The following is an 18055-nucleotide window of genomic DNA, read 5'->3' as shown; positions in this document are numbered from 1 at the left end:
CTTCCAGTACCTCAAAGGGGCCTACAAGAAAGATGGGGAGAGGCTGTTCAGCAGGGCCTGTTGCGATAGGACAAGGAGTAATGGTTTTAAAATAGAGGGAGGTAGATTTAGATTGGATATTAGGAAAAAATTTTTTACAATGCGAGTTGTAGAACACTGGAACAGGTTGCCCAGAGAGGTGGTGGAAGCCCCATCCCTGGAAACGTTCAAGGCCATGTTGGATGAGGCTCTGAGCAACCTGACCTATTCGGGGGCAATAGATCCTTGCAGGGGGGTTGGACTAGATGACCTTTGAAGGTCCCTTCCAACTCTAACCATTCTATGATTCTGTGACTCTATGATTATCAATAGTACTGTATGATAAAAAAAATTATGCTAAAACTTGTAACTTTGACATAGAAAACAATTACAGGTGAAAGAATAGCAGAAGTGGTCTTCTTGCTTTATCTTAGCCTCATAAGAAAAAAGCAATAGTAAAAATAGCTATGTGCATGAGAAGTAACAACAACCATCAACAGCAAATTAACTTTTGAACTACCCATGGGAACTGCTTGTGATCCTAACATCTAATTTAAAGAGAAAGCAATCTCAGTTGTTCTTGATGTAAAGTACCTTAAGATGATAAAGTGAAAATGAATTCAGAATAGATTGAGGGAGAATGGAAAAAGAAAGAAGAACTAATGAAATGAAGTTACTTTTCAAGAACTAGAATTTCACACTACTCACGTAACAGTAGAGCCTTGCAAAAGCTCTGGAGGGTATACAAATATTTAACATACAAGAAACACAGGCACTTATGATTAAGTTGAGTAAAAATGACTGCTGAATGAATGTATTGCTTGTGTAAAATTATTTTCAGCTTCTCAACTATTTAAACTACATTATCATAATCATTCAGGTATCACAATACTATTAACATTAGAAGTGAGATGTTTGTTGTAAGTGTAAAGCAAGGTTCTCAAAGTGTATGGAAATCATAATCAGAGCTGCTAAATGACTTCAGTTCCCACCTGATATTCATAGTCTGTGTAAGGCAGCAACTCGTCATCTTTGAAGGAAGTTGAAGAACCATTGTAAACAAGTGCAAGATCTAAATTTACGTGGGCTTGAGTCGTTCGCCTTCTGTAAAGTTCATAATATAAAATCTTCCCATTTGGCTGCTGTGGGCCAGTCCATAGGATGGAAGAAGTCGACTGGAAGCCCCCGGCTCTAGTCTGTATTTCTATAAGAGGGGCAGGCTGCGCTGCTGGGGGCGACTCCAGCGTCTGTACTGAAGCCCACTCACTGGAGGCACAACCCAGCTCTGTGCAAGCTTGGAGCTGTACTTCATACCTTTGGGAAGACAAATCAGGAACGAAGTGATTAACACACTGCAAACACAAATATAGACTGTGCATGAGATGTGAATCAAGTATGCATGGGGGTGGGTTTCTAAATTTCTCTTGGTCTTTTGCATATTTTACTAAGAAAACAATTTGTATGAAAACACAGATTATATGCTGTGCCTTGATTGTCTTCTGGGTTTTGATTTGTTGGTGTTTTGATTTGTGGTGCTACACTGTGAATGGGCTAGCTAACAGGTCTTTGGTCTCCCCACCCTGAACTTTGTCAACTAAAGCCCTATTTATGCTTGAATGCAGACATCTTGCAAAAGATACACAAGTACAAGACTGCAGGTTTTGGAGTCTACAGCAGAGTACTGAATTACTTCTTGTATTAATTACCATCTAAGTCAACCCTGTGCACTTCTCCAAGATGATATATAGCTGGCATTACTATAAATTTTTAAAATCCTGATTTTATCACGTTTTTTAGAAAACAAAACCCCATGGGTCTGACTTTCTGTTTAAAAAAGATCGTTAAGCTATCTGCCAGCCCACTGAATCACCTTGCAGCATTCATTCGACAAATGAGGTCTTACAGACTTACCTACTGTAGGGTTGTAGCTCTGCCACTATGTACGACCGTCTCACAAAGGAAGCATGAGATGCATTAAAGTTAATAGTTTTCTTTTTTGTTTCAGCAGGCTTGTGGATTGAGATTGTGTAGTTTCTAATGTCACCATTTACTTTGATAGGAGGATCCCAGGCCACCAAAATCTCCTTTGAGGACCATGCCTGCAACCTAGGAGGCAACATCCCAGACGGAGCAGAAGGGTTGGTTTTTATCTGAGCTGGTGGGCTGGTCACACTCCCTTGACTGTTATTTGCAGTGACGGTGTAGCTGTACTCCATGCCTGGCATTAGGGTGAAATCAAGATATCGAGTTTCCAGACCTGAGTAAACAAGAACACCATCCCTCCTTAGCTCGTAGCTTGTGATTTTACCATTAGGGTTAGCTGGAAGGTTCCATGTGATTTCAATTGACTCTGAGCCCATGACAAGCAACCTAGGAGCTTCCATATTTAATGGTGGAGCCTCCATGGTCATCACTGACTGGGATATGCTAGATGTGCAGCCCCCCGCAGTACAAGCAACCAATGCAAAATCATACTGCGTGTAAGGCTGTAGATGAGAAACCAACATTTGCAAACTTTTGCCAGGATAATACTCTTCATTGTTTAATTTCAATATGTAATTGGTGATATCTCCATTTTGTATTTGAGGAGGTGCCCAAGATGCATTAATTTGAGTAGCACTGACAGCCTGCAGAGATGGTGGATCCACTAAGGCAGGAGCTGCTTCCAGCGTCTGTATTGCAGCTGGTTCACTGGTAGAGCAGCCTCCCATTGTACAGGCAACTACCGCATAACTGTACATTGAATAGGGCAGTAAATCTTCATCCGTGTAGTTGAAAGTCGCAGCATCGAAGCTGAAAGGATAGAGAACATCATTTTTCAGCAGCCTGTATGACTGAAGAATACCATTGGATTGTGCTGGGGAGGCCCACGAGATGAGCAGTTTATGGGGGTTAACTGACACCAAGGATAACCTGGGGGCAGCCAGGCCTTTTGGGGCAGTTTGACTAGTCCTTGCCACTGTCCAGGAGCTGTCAGTGTAGCCAGCTGCATTCCAGGTGCGTATTTTATATTCGTACCTTGTCCATGGCTGTAAACCTTTATCATTATATACAAATGTATTGCTTTCAGTGTTATATTCTGTGAAAACAATTTTCTCATCTTCTGTTGTTGCTCTGTACCCTGCAGCATTTTCTTTTGTGCATCTGTGAATAACTTCATAGCGAATTATTTTTCCATTTGGATTAATTGGCTGCAACCAGCTCAGTTCAACATTGGTAGCATTCACCGCCTGGATTACAGGTGCCATCTGAGACATTGGGGGTGCTTCATCTGTTCGGACCAACTGGGGTTGAGAACGAGTGCAGCCTGCTACATTGCAGGCTTCCAGGACAAGGGTGTAAAGAGTGTACGGCTCAAGGCGCCTGAAGAGGAACTGGCGAGATAAACCACTGTACTCCAGGTTGTCATCGCTGAAAATATTGTAGGTCTGAGGAAGAAAGAAAGAAAGAGAAAGAAAAAAAAGGCAGGGAGGGAGGAAAGGATGGAAGCCAGGATTAAAAAAAAAAAAGTATAAATCAAATTTTTTTTTGTCAATAACCAGTAGATGAGATACCTTAATCTTTGTAACAGGATAAGGATTATTAACCAATGATTCAGAAACTTACTTTCTTACTAGTCTCATCACACAAACAGATCATTGATACAAAAGGAACGTTTTGATCCAATTTTCATGGTTTTTTTTTTATTCTGGATGCAGTAATACATCACTTAGTGACAGTTTTCATTATATTTTTTTGCTATCAAGTTTCATTTTAAGACTCTCACAGGCTAGCACAAAGCTTCCCACGGACTAACTCTAGAGAAAACCACTTAAGAAAAAAAAAGTCCAAATAAACTCCTCTAGTTGCAAACCTTGCAGGTAAAGATTTACAATCATTCGAAACCATTGAGTTAAAAGAAGTCCCGAATTTCAGAACAACATTCTGCCAAACCCTGGTTTTCTAGAAACACAGTTTGGCAATGTCTAATGTAAACCAGATAAGATTATAAGCACAGGTTTCTATACATCAAATGAACAATTTGGTTCACTGCAAATGAACATTTACAGTCATGGGGTAGCACAGTAATGTTAATACTTATTTTAATATAACCACAAGCAGAGAGTGCTCACAGAATGCCTTCTGCTTACACAGGACTTCTGTCTTATTTTAAAGTATAATGTATTTGATTGAGTCCTTTTCAGCAAAAATGTTTTAATTTGATATTCAACATTTCTCTTCTCTTTTTTTGACCAAGTGTCAAGATAAACATTACCTTAATCACACCATTGGGTTGGGAGGGCTCTGACCATTGTAGCAGCAGAGCCCTGCCATTTTCTTTCTTCTCTACAGTGAAGTTGCTGAGGCCACTGGGTGAAGCTTCCAACGTGCGCACAGATGTCCAGGGGCTTGACACCTGTCCAGCATTGTTTACAGCTATGACATGAATATGATACGTTGTGAAAGGTTTCAATCCAAATAAATGAGCCTGATGCTTTGTTCCCTGAAGCAAGAATACAGATGTTTGAGTTAGTTAAAAAAGTAATCAGCATCTGTGGTTTATGTCACTTGGAAAATGAGGTCTCGGCTCTGGGTCACTTCTGACCGCTTTGCAGAATACCCCATCTCATTACCAGGATTTTTTGTTAGGTTTCCATAGCTGAACCTCAAAAAGAAACTGTCACTACAGTGAGCCCTTGGAGCGACTCATAGGGAGTCCTGCATAGTCCCAACCTCAGCTAATAAACAACTTTTATGTTTCATTCAGCATGTGTTGGAGCTTTGATCAGTGAGGATGAGAGTGCCTGGTATTGTGAAGGACTCAAGCACGTGTTAAAAACCCATGGTATATGAGCAGTGCCTGCCTCCACAAAGTCCTTGCACATTTTGTGTGTAGATGTGACATTCAATAGGCATGCTGTCCTGGTCTACCTGCTCACAGCATTGTAATCTGTAGTGTTTCCAAGAGCACATTTTCATTTTCTTACTGAAAACAAACCCCTTAAAAGCAGGGAGGATGCAAGAGACGGAGAGAATAAACTGGTTTCTATGTTCCTGCTTCGTAAAGATGCCTCTTAAGATAAATTCACAGGGTAAGATGAATGCCTTTCTCCAGGTTGGAAGAAGCAGCCATACTGCTGACAGGGACACAGGCAGGCGGGCTAGACCCTCCCGGGCGCCGGACCCTCATCTCGCACTGATGGAGAGAGGCTAGGAGGAGCACGGCTGCCTGTGAATCTCACCGGGCTCTGCTAGGGCTGAAAGGGCTGGGGCTGACCTGCCACCATGCCAGACCACAGCCCAGCACAGGGGCATGAGGCTGGATGCAGACAGACGGACATCAGCCATGGCCAGAAGCAGCCACTGGCAACGCAGCTCATGGCTTTATCCTGCTCAGCCCAAACAGCTTCTGAGACAGACCTGAAACCACTTGGATATGAGGCAAAGTAAACCTCAGCTCAAATCCAGATCTAGGCAGGAAGGCGATACAGCTGTAGTATTTTGAACAGCCACGAAAGATATGGTGGCTAACAAAGAACAGGAGTAACGTGTTTCAGTAGGAAATTGTTCAGATTCACCTCATCAGAGGGGCAAGAAAGAAAGGGGATCTGCTGGTCACCGATATATTTAATCTTATTTTTAGCTGCATTTTTGCATTAATTATATAGCTATCAAAAATGGGATTGCAGGAATTCTGTTTCCTTCGTGTGGCAAAACAGCTGAAGTCAATTTCCCTGTTTCAGTAAGTCATATTAAGTTGTTAAATGCTAACACTTCCAATCGTTTAATATTTAAACATTTGTTAAGCTATCAGACTCGGAAACAAATTTTAAAGAAATATTAATTTCTTTTTTTTAAATATTAAAAGTTAGATCATAAATATTTAAATAGTTATTTCCTCACAACAATGAGTTAGTCTTTTAGATAAATATAGCACAGTATTTGAATGACCATTATGAATATTAAATCCGAAGATGCCACAAGTACAGATTATAAACATACTTTTCTGATAAATGATTCCTTTTTCTGTTAAACAGGGCAAACACTAGCAAGATTAATAATGCAAAAAAGTATAATTCTTTGTTCGGAATTCCTAGTCATCATTGCCAAAAACGCACAAGCTCAAATGCAAATAGCAATCACCTCCAACAGATTATATATAAAAAAGCTCTGGCTGCTGTGGGACATTTAGAGATATCTTTTGTCATAAGAAACATGGAAAGCATGTGGGCTATAAAGCAAAAACATATGTATATTGTCAATAGTAGCACCTGTTCAATTACAGTTTATTTCAGCATGGAGAATTTCATTCAGCCCCTAGATGGCAATACTATCAAACACTTTTTGTAACATGAGTACTTAATGATTAACAACGTGCATTCAGTCATCCAACATACTCAAGGCAGCCATTAAAAAAATAACAAAACTGATTTCATTATAGATTCTTTTAATAAACATTTATGGCTTAGATCCTTGAAAGTGGAAGCGTTCAAACTGCCATAGCCAAAAACCTATACAGCCGAATGCAAAATTATGAACTGCAGGTTAAAGAACAGAGCTCAAATTGAAGTTCATGCTTAGCATAAAAATCTGGCATCAGAAATTATGTTGGCACAAAACATGATTAAAATTAGCTTTACAATTGGATGTGGTCTGTATTAATAGTTTTTATGAGGACAGTTATCTATTAGGTTTTCAAAACAGAACTTTTAAAAGCCTAAAATTTACATTCCATGGTTCGGGAGTGGAGATGGGAGGAAAGGAGCACACAACATTAAATTACTGTCCCTGAACTGCTACACAGAGGCTCGCCGAAGGTACAAACACATTATTACAAACACCATACAAAAAGCAATGGCTCTGCTTTCTAATCAGCTGCATCATCAGGGTGGACTTTTGTGACAGCAATGCCACAAAATATTTGATTTCTTTTTTTTTTTTTTCAATAGAAACCCAGCATATTTTTTATCACCCTCTACCGTTTTCCCACTAAACCCCAAGATTTAATTATTTACAATCCTCACCACACTTTGAAATGAAACAAGGATCGAAGGATTTCCTTGCCTGCAGTTCATCATGTTCTCTGGAGACTGTTAAACCATTCCTTCCAGGGATGACTTTTATCCCTGGCTCCCACAGATGCTTCTTGAAGAGCAAACGGTTTACATGTATGTTTGTTTTGTTTGGGTTTGAAGTAAGCTCAGGGGACATACTCCCAGAATATGGAGCCACATTTTCTCCCCCTGCACTGCTGCCATTGCCATTAGTGAATTTACTCAGTTCAAAGGCCGATGCTGAAAAGAGGACGGATGGCAGTCTCAGGGATTCATTTTAAGAATTACTTAATGTCCTCCCGTGACATTTTCAGCCTAGAAATACTGTCCTGCTGGAATGGTCAAATATAACTAGTAAAATACACCTTGCAAAGGATAGCACCGTAACCTTTGGCTTCAGCAGACAATGACACGGCCTTAAACAGGCGCAGGAGCAAAACCACTGCCTGGAATATTCTCCCAGTCTTTGTCTGCAAAGCCATAAACTCATACATCCCATGTTTACACACTGCTAACAGGCCAGATTTCATTTACCATTAAAAGCAAACCAACCAAACAAAATTTTAATACGAACATTAAGATGTTTGTAGACTGACTGACCATGAAATTCGATGAACTACAATCCCATGCCCTCCTTTCTCTGTCTCCTACTATGAAGCATTCCCACTCATTTAGTCATTAAGTCAAGAATAATCCAGCAAACATTTAAGTGTGTGCACTCTCACACTTCTATAAGGCACATCCTTTTAAAGCAAACACTATAGAAATGGACATCTGAGGCAAGCTGTGACGAGCCAGTCTGATCTGGCCCCCCGTACTGCAGCCCTTGCTCTTGGCAGCCCCGTCCCCTTCCCTTGCGTAGCCCTGGCAGCACCAGCGCTGCTCCAGGCAGGACCGCACCTTTGCTTTTGCTGTGTTAAACTCTTCACACGCTGCCAGTGGCAGCACAAGCTCTTAACAGCAACAAATATGCTCCTCGGTTAATTCCACTCTTCTAACTGTAAATTAGGATAAAAGTTATTTAAAATAAAACCTTGTTTTAACACATTTTTCAAAACATAAAACGAGTGAACATGAATCATGAATAATGGATCCGTCAAGATTTGCTTCAGATTGCCTTTTTTGTTTGTTTATTTTTTAATTCATGAGCACAGAAGTCACTTAAAGTCTGGAAACAAATTAGCATAGTCTTTCACACCGTTCAAAGGCAGCGGCATCCGTAATGCAAGGTGCCTGCCTTCCTCACTATGTCTCAGTCCTCCTCCTGGGCACGGGCAAGGCTGCGCAGCCTTCAAGGGTCTGATGATTTTATGCTGCCTACTGTGATTGCTTTTGACTACTTGAAGTTCCCCCAAGGTGGCAACAGGGTCAAGAGGTCTTTGTAGGTTGAAAATGATCAAAAATTAGCATTGATCTGTAGCTGTCAATAATAGTGTGCACGGGTGGACTCCCTGCACAAATGTTTAAACTGCATACAACTACACAACCTAGTCATCTTTGAATCTATTGATCTGATGAAGCAGTACTTTCCGGAGGTGTCACTCTGGGCTTTTCCTTTTTTTCAAGGCAGGCCACCTTACTCAGTTGCCCAAGTCTCAGGGCATGAGTTCAAAATGTGACAGACACACCAGAAGATCACTGAGCCTCTGAAGAGCTGCCCAACAGTCAGCTTTATCTGTGCCTTCTTCAGGGGTATTCACCAAAACTCGGCAAGTCACCAGTCATGTTAAGATTAGGTTCTGGTTTCTTCTCTCTCCCTTATCTTCTCTTCGTACAGTAAACTATTTGGCAGTTATCTTTGACACTTGATTTACAAGCTAGCTCATTCTTTCTGTGAGTCTCTAACTTAACTCAGCGGCATCAGACACTACCACATTGCTAATGGTGGTAGTGGTACAAGGATCTAAACTTGTTCTTTCATAATCCCCAGATATATATGATGGGAGGGTAATTCAGTATGACACTCCCTTGTCTGCAGAGGCAGAGATGCTGAACTCTCCCTGGATAAAGGAGGAGAAAGCTGTGGTCTCCTGGCAGTCAGAACGTTAATCTGACCATCCTCCAATGACGCTTTTCAAATTCTCCATCAAAGAAGTCAAACCAATTCCTCTGCAAGTGACAGAAGTGATGGGGAATGCTTGGGATTTTACTAAGATACTCAGTTTATTCTCACCTTTGTCATAATCCTCTTACCGAGTTCCCATACAATCCAGATTCTTTGCCATTTTCTGCAAAGCACTGGGGGAGCTTCCACCTTGACTCTCATGTTCACTCTTGTTTCCCAGCCTACTTCTGGGTAGAGTGAAGCCTCTGCCTTCACTCTAAAAATTGCACTGAGTTCATACTCATACGCAATTCCTAACTTGTCCTTTGGGTTGCCTTCCCTCTCAGGCTTATATCATGCACACGAAGTCTTTTTAATTTTAAAAAATCTACTCTATTCCCAAAGCCTTATGCTCAAAGTTACAAAGATATAACTTACAGATACACAAGTAATCTATAGTCCCTTCCTGTAACAGTGTGGACTGGAATATAAATTATTCCCGTGGTAGTACTAAAAAATCTCAAAGGTTACACAAATAGAAACCGAAGTCCTATTCATTTTGCCAGAAATTATCTTGCCTAGAGGTGACCAGAATTTCCATTTTTACCAGAAATTGATGTTGCACTATTTATTTTCCTCCTTATTTGTATAAAAAATAATTTTAGATTTTTTCATTAATTTTTTTTGGTAAATTTCACTTTTAAATTTTCACATTTTAACAACTTTGCATTTAATTTTAGAATTTTAAAATTGCCTTTCAGTATATATTTTTAACTTAAAATCATCATCTTATATTAATTGATATTACCCTTCAATACCAGTAACATGTACCACATTGGTGATAATTTTCATGGCATATGAAAAAAACAAACGTTTTGAAAGAAAACTAAATAAACATTTCAATAACATTTTAAAGTTTGTAAAAACAAACATCTTATTAAACCTACAATAATTTTGAAACATTTTTGCCCAGTGAATATTCTCCCAAATTGTCTTTGGTTGAGATCAAAAGGCACTTTTCCTTTCCCAGCCCTTGGCTGGATCAATGCAGTCTTTTCTTCTACAGTGGCTAGGAAATTATATTCAGGCATTCATTATATTTAAGCTTGCTTTTTTATAAATAAATATAGGAAAAAATATTTTAAAAATACACTAGAGTAGATTCAAATTACAAAATAATGCACATAAAATTTAGGAAATGTCTTCTTTATTAAAACATAAGCTTTGATTACATGATCAGAAAATATTATTTCCTTGAGATTCCCAGCAAACTTAATTTTTTTTTTTTTTGTCAACTTCAAGAATGTTCTTGTAATCTATTTTTAACACAAATGGTAGTTTTGCCATCAACATCAGAGAACACTACTTGCCTCTCATCTGTGACTCCATCCTCTCGTCCTTTCCTAACAGTATCACAGTAGCAGCTTTTTCAGGTAACACAACCCTAATTTGCACAGCCTGTTTCACTCAGCACATAACTGAATCATTTCCCATGTGAATAGTCCTACATGGGCTTGTTGACTACACCAGGGAGAAATCTTTAGAAACAGCAGTAATCTAAGTTTAAAATGTTCTGCATACAACAATTAATACTTGATATCTAAATATCACATTGCAATTCATTTTCCTCCCTTCTGGCAGAGCATGTAAGGAACTGTGAACTACATGCAGCTGAATCTGTCTAGTGGAGCTGGTGCCTATTTTCACAGAAGAGAGTTTTCTTTACTGGCACACCTGGGGAGCTGCTGCAGTCTCACCAGGTGCCTGAATCCCTAGCTTTGACTTGAAAACAAAGCACCACAAAGAAAACTAGGATGCGTTGCACATGAAAATGAAATTAAGCACATTTAGCAAGCTGCATTCAGTCACTGTGTTGGCCTTCGGGTAGTAGCAGCACACTTTTAAACCATCAACAATGTCACACTTCTGCTGGTAAAACCTTAAAAAAAACTTCTTTGGGCAGTCAACAATTCAGTAGCCTTCTCCATACTATTTCAATAAGATCTTCTTCTCCTCTTTCCCCTTCCTTTTCTCTCCTCTCCTTTTTCTTTTCTTTTTTTCATCTTTTTACTCTTCTATTTTATTTTCTTACATAATTATTTACTTAAAATTAATCAAACATTGCTAAGTGCCACCTTCTCAAAAATGTATTTGCATCTGTATTTGTCTAATTCGTACTAAGAAATATTGAAATCCAAAAAGAGATTTTTCTGCATAACTAAAATAAATCAAATAAACCAAAATATCAATGACATGACATTCCACTAGAGACATCATCTAGAGGATGATGTCGATATGTTTTCCTAACATTAATATTTTATCTCTAACAATGCTCACAAGACCTACTGTATAATAAACCATAGTTTTGCACCTTTTTTCTCCCTCCTCTCCACCCTCCCATTTTTCCACTTTAAACCATGTTTATTATTCCTTATCACAAGAAATTGTTGGAGAAGGAGAGACGCAACTCTTTTTATAAACTAGATACCTAACAGAACTGTTTCCCTAAATTTTGATTTTGATCAGTTCAAATCTGACATCCTTACTTAACCTGAGTGATACTTTTTGCTTTCAACAATCATTCTGGATATGAAGAACTAGACTAAGTTTCTCTTCAAAATAAGACAGGCAGAATCTGAAGCAAAAATTTTAATACTACTTATTTGCGATACAATAAAGGATGAGATAAGATACTTAAAACCCACTGAAAAACAATTATGTGTCAGCCTTGGTAAAATCCACCTCTATTGTATGTTCTGGTCTTTAGCTGAGTGGGGCATGCTTTGTGGAGAGCTGATGGGAGTCAGAGAGGATAGAGCAGATACATCAGCAAAGACTTCATGGTATATGAAATCCAGCATCATATTAAACCAATGTGAAACCCTAGGGGATTGAGCTGGGAGGTTTTTCTGATGTTCCAAATTCACACACCGTGTAATCTGGAATCTGCATAAATTCATGAAGGCGTTGCAGAATTTGCAATTTGTTGAGTCTGCCTCAGTCACAAGGGGAATGGGAATGAATGATCCTTCAGGTGAAACTTTATGATCTGGGATAGAACCATGTCTTCAGGGAAGGTAAAAAGCTACGAAAGGCAGGCATGCAAACTCTGTCTGGGGTTTGTATCTCTACATTACAACTAGTGCACTCATACAGCTGAACTCTAGGAATATGTTTAAAATAAGCACCCCACATAGTGCTCCTGCTGAGCAGCAACTTTCCATCCACTACTCGTTAACACCTAGGAGTAGTGTTCCTCTCATGGATTTCTTCTATGTTGTCTGTAGGCACAGCAAAAGAAAGAAAAAAAACTGCTGCTGTGAAACAGCAGCTAGAGCCTGAGGGCTCAAACCTGCAAATGGTGGGGGGTACATCCCTTAATATGGAGCATTAGGGGGTTAATGTATTTTTTGTAATGCTATAAACCATATTTTCCATTTGATATATTGGCTGATGGCCAGAATGAAGTTAGATGCTTTTGTCAGAAGAAACAAAATCTGGACTGTCACATCAGTGCAGTCAGTGTCTTCTTAGTCTCAAATCTTTTTTCTTCTAGCAATGATGTCCAGAATGACAGTTGTTTTGCAGAAGGGCTTCTGTAATATTAAACCCATGTAATGAAAATGTGGATCTTTTTGTTATCCACAAAAATGGATAAATTATGTACCTGAACTACTAAACTCAAAGTATCTTCTGGCAATCAGTTTCGTTTTGTTGTAGAAATAGCATGCCCTTGTCATTATCAAATGTTTTGGCTTCTGGTTTCATTTGAAGTTTTGTGTTGCAAGCATTCATACTGATCCTCTACAACATTTGTGTCTACACACAACTGTGCCATAAGCTGCCATCTTCATCTCTTTTCAAATTATGCCATATATGATATCGCAAAAAATTTCTCCCATCTGATCTTAAAATGATCCAGGCACGGTATCTGAAGATTTCTATTTTCTGTAAAATTTGAAAAAAGAGTTTGGCTGTAGTTTTGGTGAATGGAAAACAGAGAGAGGAAAGTCTTATTTTTCTGTTATAAAAGTAATTATTTTCAATTTTTGCCTTTGAACAGCTCAACAGACGTAACGGGAAAAAAATGTAAAGAGAAAGCAAGTTTGCAGAAAATCTTTAAGGGGACTTGTACAAGGACAATCTGAATCTTAACATAGATTGCAGGTGAACTCCCATATCGGTTTCCTTGAAAATGCCACTGAATGTCAGTTGTACTCCATAAAATTAAGACTTTGCAGTTATATATGACTTTTCATCATAGGATCTCACAGCATGTTACAAACATTAATTAATTAATTCTCAGGATATCCCCCTGTGTTAATGTGTGCAACTTCAGGAAACTATTGTTTTAGATCCATTTTACACAGGTACAATAGATGTGTCATATTTTTGTTAAATGCAAGCTTATTTTATTCCCATTTCTCAGTCATTCTGAGTCCTTGTCTCTCTCACCCAACATATGCAAAAAAGAGCAGTTCTAACTGCTGCTAAGTAGAGGAAGATAACACAGCCTCAAGGCAATTCACAGCTTTAAATCCCTGCTTTCTGCCAGCACAATGGAAAATAAAAGCAACATTTTAAAGGATACTAAAAGGTTTTCACTTCCTACTGTTTTATTCTTTTTTCTCTACACTGTACCGAAGAACAGTCCTAGCTTTTCATTCAAACTTTGCCTGCTATGCATGTAATCACTTCTGAGAGATACTAAAAGGTAAGCATAAACAATTCACTTGGAGATACATTATAAAGGCCAACGTTTAGTCTGAATATGTGGCTGAACTTAAAATGTCACCTTTAAAATGAACTGGGTATTTAAAAAAATGATGGGCCAAAAAGCATACAAACCCCTATCTCTTGAAAGGCTTTTCTTCACCAGGTATTTCATGCTTTTCCTTAATGCGCTACACTTCCTACATGAAAATACCTGCTCTCCAGAGCAGCAAACTGAAAGTAAATGGAAGTGTGCAGGTAGCAGTTTGGGAAAGGTGTAGTCCAATTGTGCCAATCCATGCCAGGAAGAACAGATTCACTCCACACCTTTTGGTACATCGCCATCACTCTCAGCAGCAGGCCAGAAGCACGCTGCTTATGCACGGAGGGAGGTCCTCTCTCTCTTCTGCAGCTGGAGGAAAGTTCAGCCTATCTTCTGAATATCAACAGGGGATATTGATTAGACACAGATTTAGGTGTACACTTTGGGAACATATTCCTCAGCAAAGCACAGTTTCCCATCAAAATACTGACAGTTTCAGCAGAGATCTAACACCTTCCTTCTTGTGGGATGTTCCCCCGAGTTTGGAGGAGGGGATTGCTACAGGGAAACCCTGCCCCTACTGGTCCTATAAGCTAGTGGAAAGCCTCAGCAAGTAGCCTGAAAAGCCCTTGTATTACATGATGGTAAAAGAAACAAAAGTCTTGTTTCCCCATAGCAGCTGCTATGGACTGCACTGTTGATGAAAATAGTGAGGTCCAATAAAGACTAAGTTATACATTATTGTGCCCCTTAGCAGCTGTATGTTGCCATAGGAAGGCTCAGAATCAACTCCACACCAAAAAAAGGGCTGAAAAGACGACCAGCAAAAAGAGCTGTTAGAGTTTGGTAGAGTAACTGGAAGAGAAGCTGGTTGCAGGTTTCATGCTTTGAAAGCAAGTGAACACAGTGGACGGATGAACTTCCAGATCCTCCTAGGATCATATGGCTACAGTTCCCTCTAGCTTAAGCATCTGAAGGCACACCACTGGGGAGAAACTCACCTTCACACAGCATATGAGGCAGCGTCTGCATGCTGCCCATTCCCATTTTTCTATGCCCTCAGACCAACACGAAATTCATATACGTACACAGAAAAGCAGACAGCTAAATCTGCTGCAGTGTGAACAGAAAAAGCAGTTAGCTAGTTTCACTTTTAAATGTTAATGCATAAATAAACCAGAACCTTTAATTATGTATTTTCATGTAGTTAAACACTCATTAGTCCTTTCTAGTGTAGCCCAGGCTTCTCAGCGCAAAAGAGAAGAAAGTCTGAGCTGCTCGTGGCTTGCACTAGCAAGACACACTAGTTAGAGAAGAGATGGAAGATGTAAATACTGAAATATTACTTGAAAACTACTGAAGCTTAACAAGTTCAGTTCAGATTCTGTATTTTCCTTGGATATTTAAGTTACTTATGGAATGAAAATAGATCACTAAGTCAACAGGTATACAGTTAAGCTTAGTACAAAACAAATTGTGCTGCTTTCAGAATTGAAAATGTCTTTACACCACATTATTGACTCCAGCATATTAACTTGTAAATCCACTAGTTTCACTCTCTCATCTGTCACTTAGCTGCATGTATGCATGTTGTAAATGAGCACTCCAAAAAGAAATTACTACAATGTAGTCATTTTGGGCCAGACTTGTAAATGTATTCAAGTACTCAAAGATGAAGATAGGTACTATGGTAAATAGTCAGAGCTCCAACATTCAAAGACAAAACTTGTGTAGCTAGTGTCGTCAGTTATTCTCTATACTGTGTGCAGAGGAAAGGTGGTTCCTCCAAAGGGAAAGTCAGATGTTTATATTAAACTTCTTTTTCAAATAGCCCTTTGCAGGAGCCTCACTCTCTGTCAAGACAGATTAGACAGACTAGCTTACGTTGGCCACCTAAACTAAGGTTTTAGAATTCAGAGCTGTGACTTTTGCTTGAATTCACTTAAGATTCAAAGAGACAATGACAACATTTTCAATCAACACACAGCAACAGATCACACAAGTGAACTTTTCTTTTTTCTTAAGGTGAAAGAGAAACCTATTGATGGCCGTTTCAAAGCACTTCAAAATCAATGGAAGCTTCCTTTTGCCTTCTCAAGGCTCCTGCATCAGGTCTTCATGCCTAAAAGAAAAAAACTAAATGGTGTACGCAGATGGCATTCAACCAGAACAAGGATTGGGTTTAGTTAACCCATGATACTGAAGCAAGCATCCCTGACTCCTGATTTCCATAGACAGGTCAACATGTTGGCAATGATCTTCAGTCTGAAGTGGTGTTACTCAAATCAGTGCAGTCTAAATTTTCCATTAACACTCTCAAATCAAATATCATTAGAGGGGTTTGTTAACAAAGCTATTGAAAATGTTGTGATGCTTCTATGCAGGGCCAGAAAGATGGAAAAATGCAGTATACTAAAGAGCAGTTGCAAATTTTTTTTTTTCTCAGAATTGTCCTATTTTAAAAGCCACATGTTCTCAGCTCTATTTGCCCTCAAGGGGGGCACTGTATTTGACATCAAAGCAACTAGCTCAAACTATTGTGTTACCTGGTGGAGAAGGTGATGTTTTTCTTCTAATTTGCTCTCAGGGTCTCTATTCAGTCTTTTTAGGCCAAGACTTTCAAGTAACATTAAGCACAGCACTTAAATATGTCACTGTCTTAAGCTACAGCTATAGCATAAATCTCATGATCTATTAGTACATCACGGGTCTAGCATTTCTAGCATAGACTGGCATTACAGAAAATCTAAATTATCATGTGTCTTGAACCCCTGAAGAGAAAACAATAAAAAATAATTTTATGATGCCATAATGACAAGAATAATACTTCAATTCATCTGGGAAAAGATGTTTTCCAGACTTCTCATTAATTCTTTTTTAAAGCCCGTTGAAATATAAGAGCTCTGCAAAGTTTCATTCATTTTGTTTGTGTAAAGTTTTCTTTATAGCAAAAATACAGAAAATTTATCACTGCAAGGAGTCCCCTCTTGCTATACGAATTCTGCATTTGCAATTCTGATTTGTGAGACAGTTTTAAAATTGGTGCCTTTTTTTTTGCAGCCACTAGAGTAGCATCTCCACACTGCATGGAGGATTTGGCTCAGGCTAGGAACTCTGTATTGGATGGGAAAAAAGAATTGGTGCATTCATACCTGCAGCAAATAGACTTGGAAAAATACTTGGAGCAAACTTCAGAAGGAAAATTAGTAATGATTTGCTGTATGCCCCAGTAAGTTAAATAGACACTGGAACCTTGGTTCATTTTTCTGTTGTGAATATACACCTCCTTGGAGTCTGTTTGGCACACAGACAACACACACTTCAGGTGTCTCATCCAGGTGGACCACACTCCAGCAGTAGCATTGTCTCTATGTTAGGGTGGTATGCGCACAGAAGGGTTTAAAGACCCATGTACTACATAAAGAAGTAGTTTCTGATAGGATAAATTCATAATTTTGACTTTGTTTCCACCCTACTATAGGTTACATGTATGTAAACTACCTTCATGCATTGTACATAGGAAGCCTTCAGACTACCATCATCAAAAGAGTCTACTATTTTCTGCCTTTGGTTTCTTTGGAAACAAACCAACCAAGAAGAACTTACTAAGAAGCTGAAAGGACAGATGTAAAGATTGTTTTAAACATTATTGAATCTAATTAACTGTCTGGTTTGGGCTCAATTCAAATTTCTCAAGACTAAAGTCCCCTGCCATCTTTTCCCTGTTCCACACACAAATGAGATCTGCACATGACTCAGAAACTGTGCTAGGTTTGAAGACAAATACACGAGCTGCCTGTTAACTCATTCATCAGCCAGCTAACTCACAGTCTCCCTTCTTCCATTGGTCTGTTTGCCATTACTCAGTTGTGTTTTCAACATTGTCAAAATGCATTTCCACCAGCATGAAGATCCAGCAGGAACTGGGTGTCCTTGCAAGGGTGTGGAAGTTTCTATTTTCAAAGGTACACAGGTGGGGGAAGCAGCAGTTCCATCTGCTCAGCAGACCCAGAGTGACGTAGTCCAAGGGAGGGAGGGGTGGCAGTGGTGGGGTGCAGGACCCCTTGGTTTCCAGCAGCCACTTCAACCAAACTGGCACAGAATGCTCTGAGTGCACCTCTCCTGAACCACTGATGTGCGCCCAGTCAGTCACAACTCAAGCTAGTAACACGGCTGTGCTAGCTTATTTTACCAAAAGGTCTG

General features: G+C 39.3%; 1 protein-coding gene across 1 annotated transcript in view; it reads right to left on the bottom strand.

The window, feature by feature from the left end:
* The window catches only part of USH2A (usherin), a 386243-nt gene that overhangs the window by 24326 nt on the left and 343862 nt on the right, over window positions 1-18055 (bottom strand). Inside the window, exons 61-63 of the mRNA XM_086744172.1 lie at window positions 4274-4501; window positions 1930-3446; window positions 1011-1332 (exon numbers count right to left, since the gene is read on the bottom strand). Of these exons, the coding sequence (XP_086600298.1) occupies window positions 1011-1332; window positions 1930-3446; window positions 4274-4501 (2067 nt within the window). The remainder of the gene's footprint in view (window positions 1-1010; window positions 1333-1929; window positions 3447-4273; window positions 4502-18055) is intronic.

This window comes from Chlamydotis macqueenii, chromosome 3 (genome assembly GCF_036417535.1).
Source record: "Chlamydotis macqueenii isolate bChlMac1 chromosome 3, bChlMac1.mat, whole genome shotgun sequence".
NCBI classification, from domain to species: domain Eukaryota; kingdom Metazoa; phylum Chordata; class Aves; order Otidiformes; family Otididae; genus Chlamydotis; species Chlamydotis macqueenii.
Note: the sequence above shows the minus strand (reverse complement) of the source record. Positions and strands in the feature narration are given on the sequence as shown.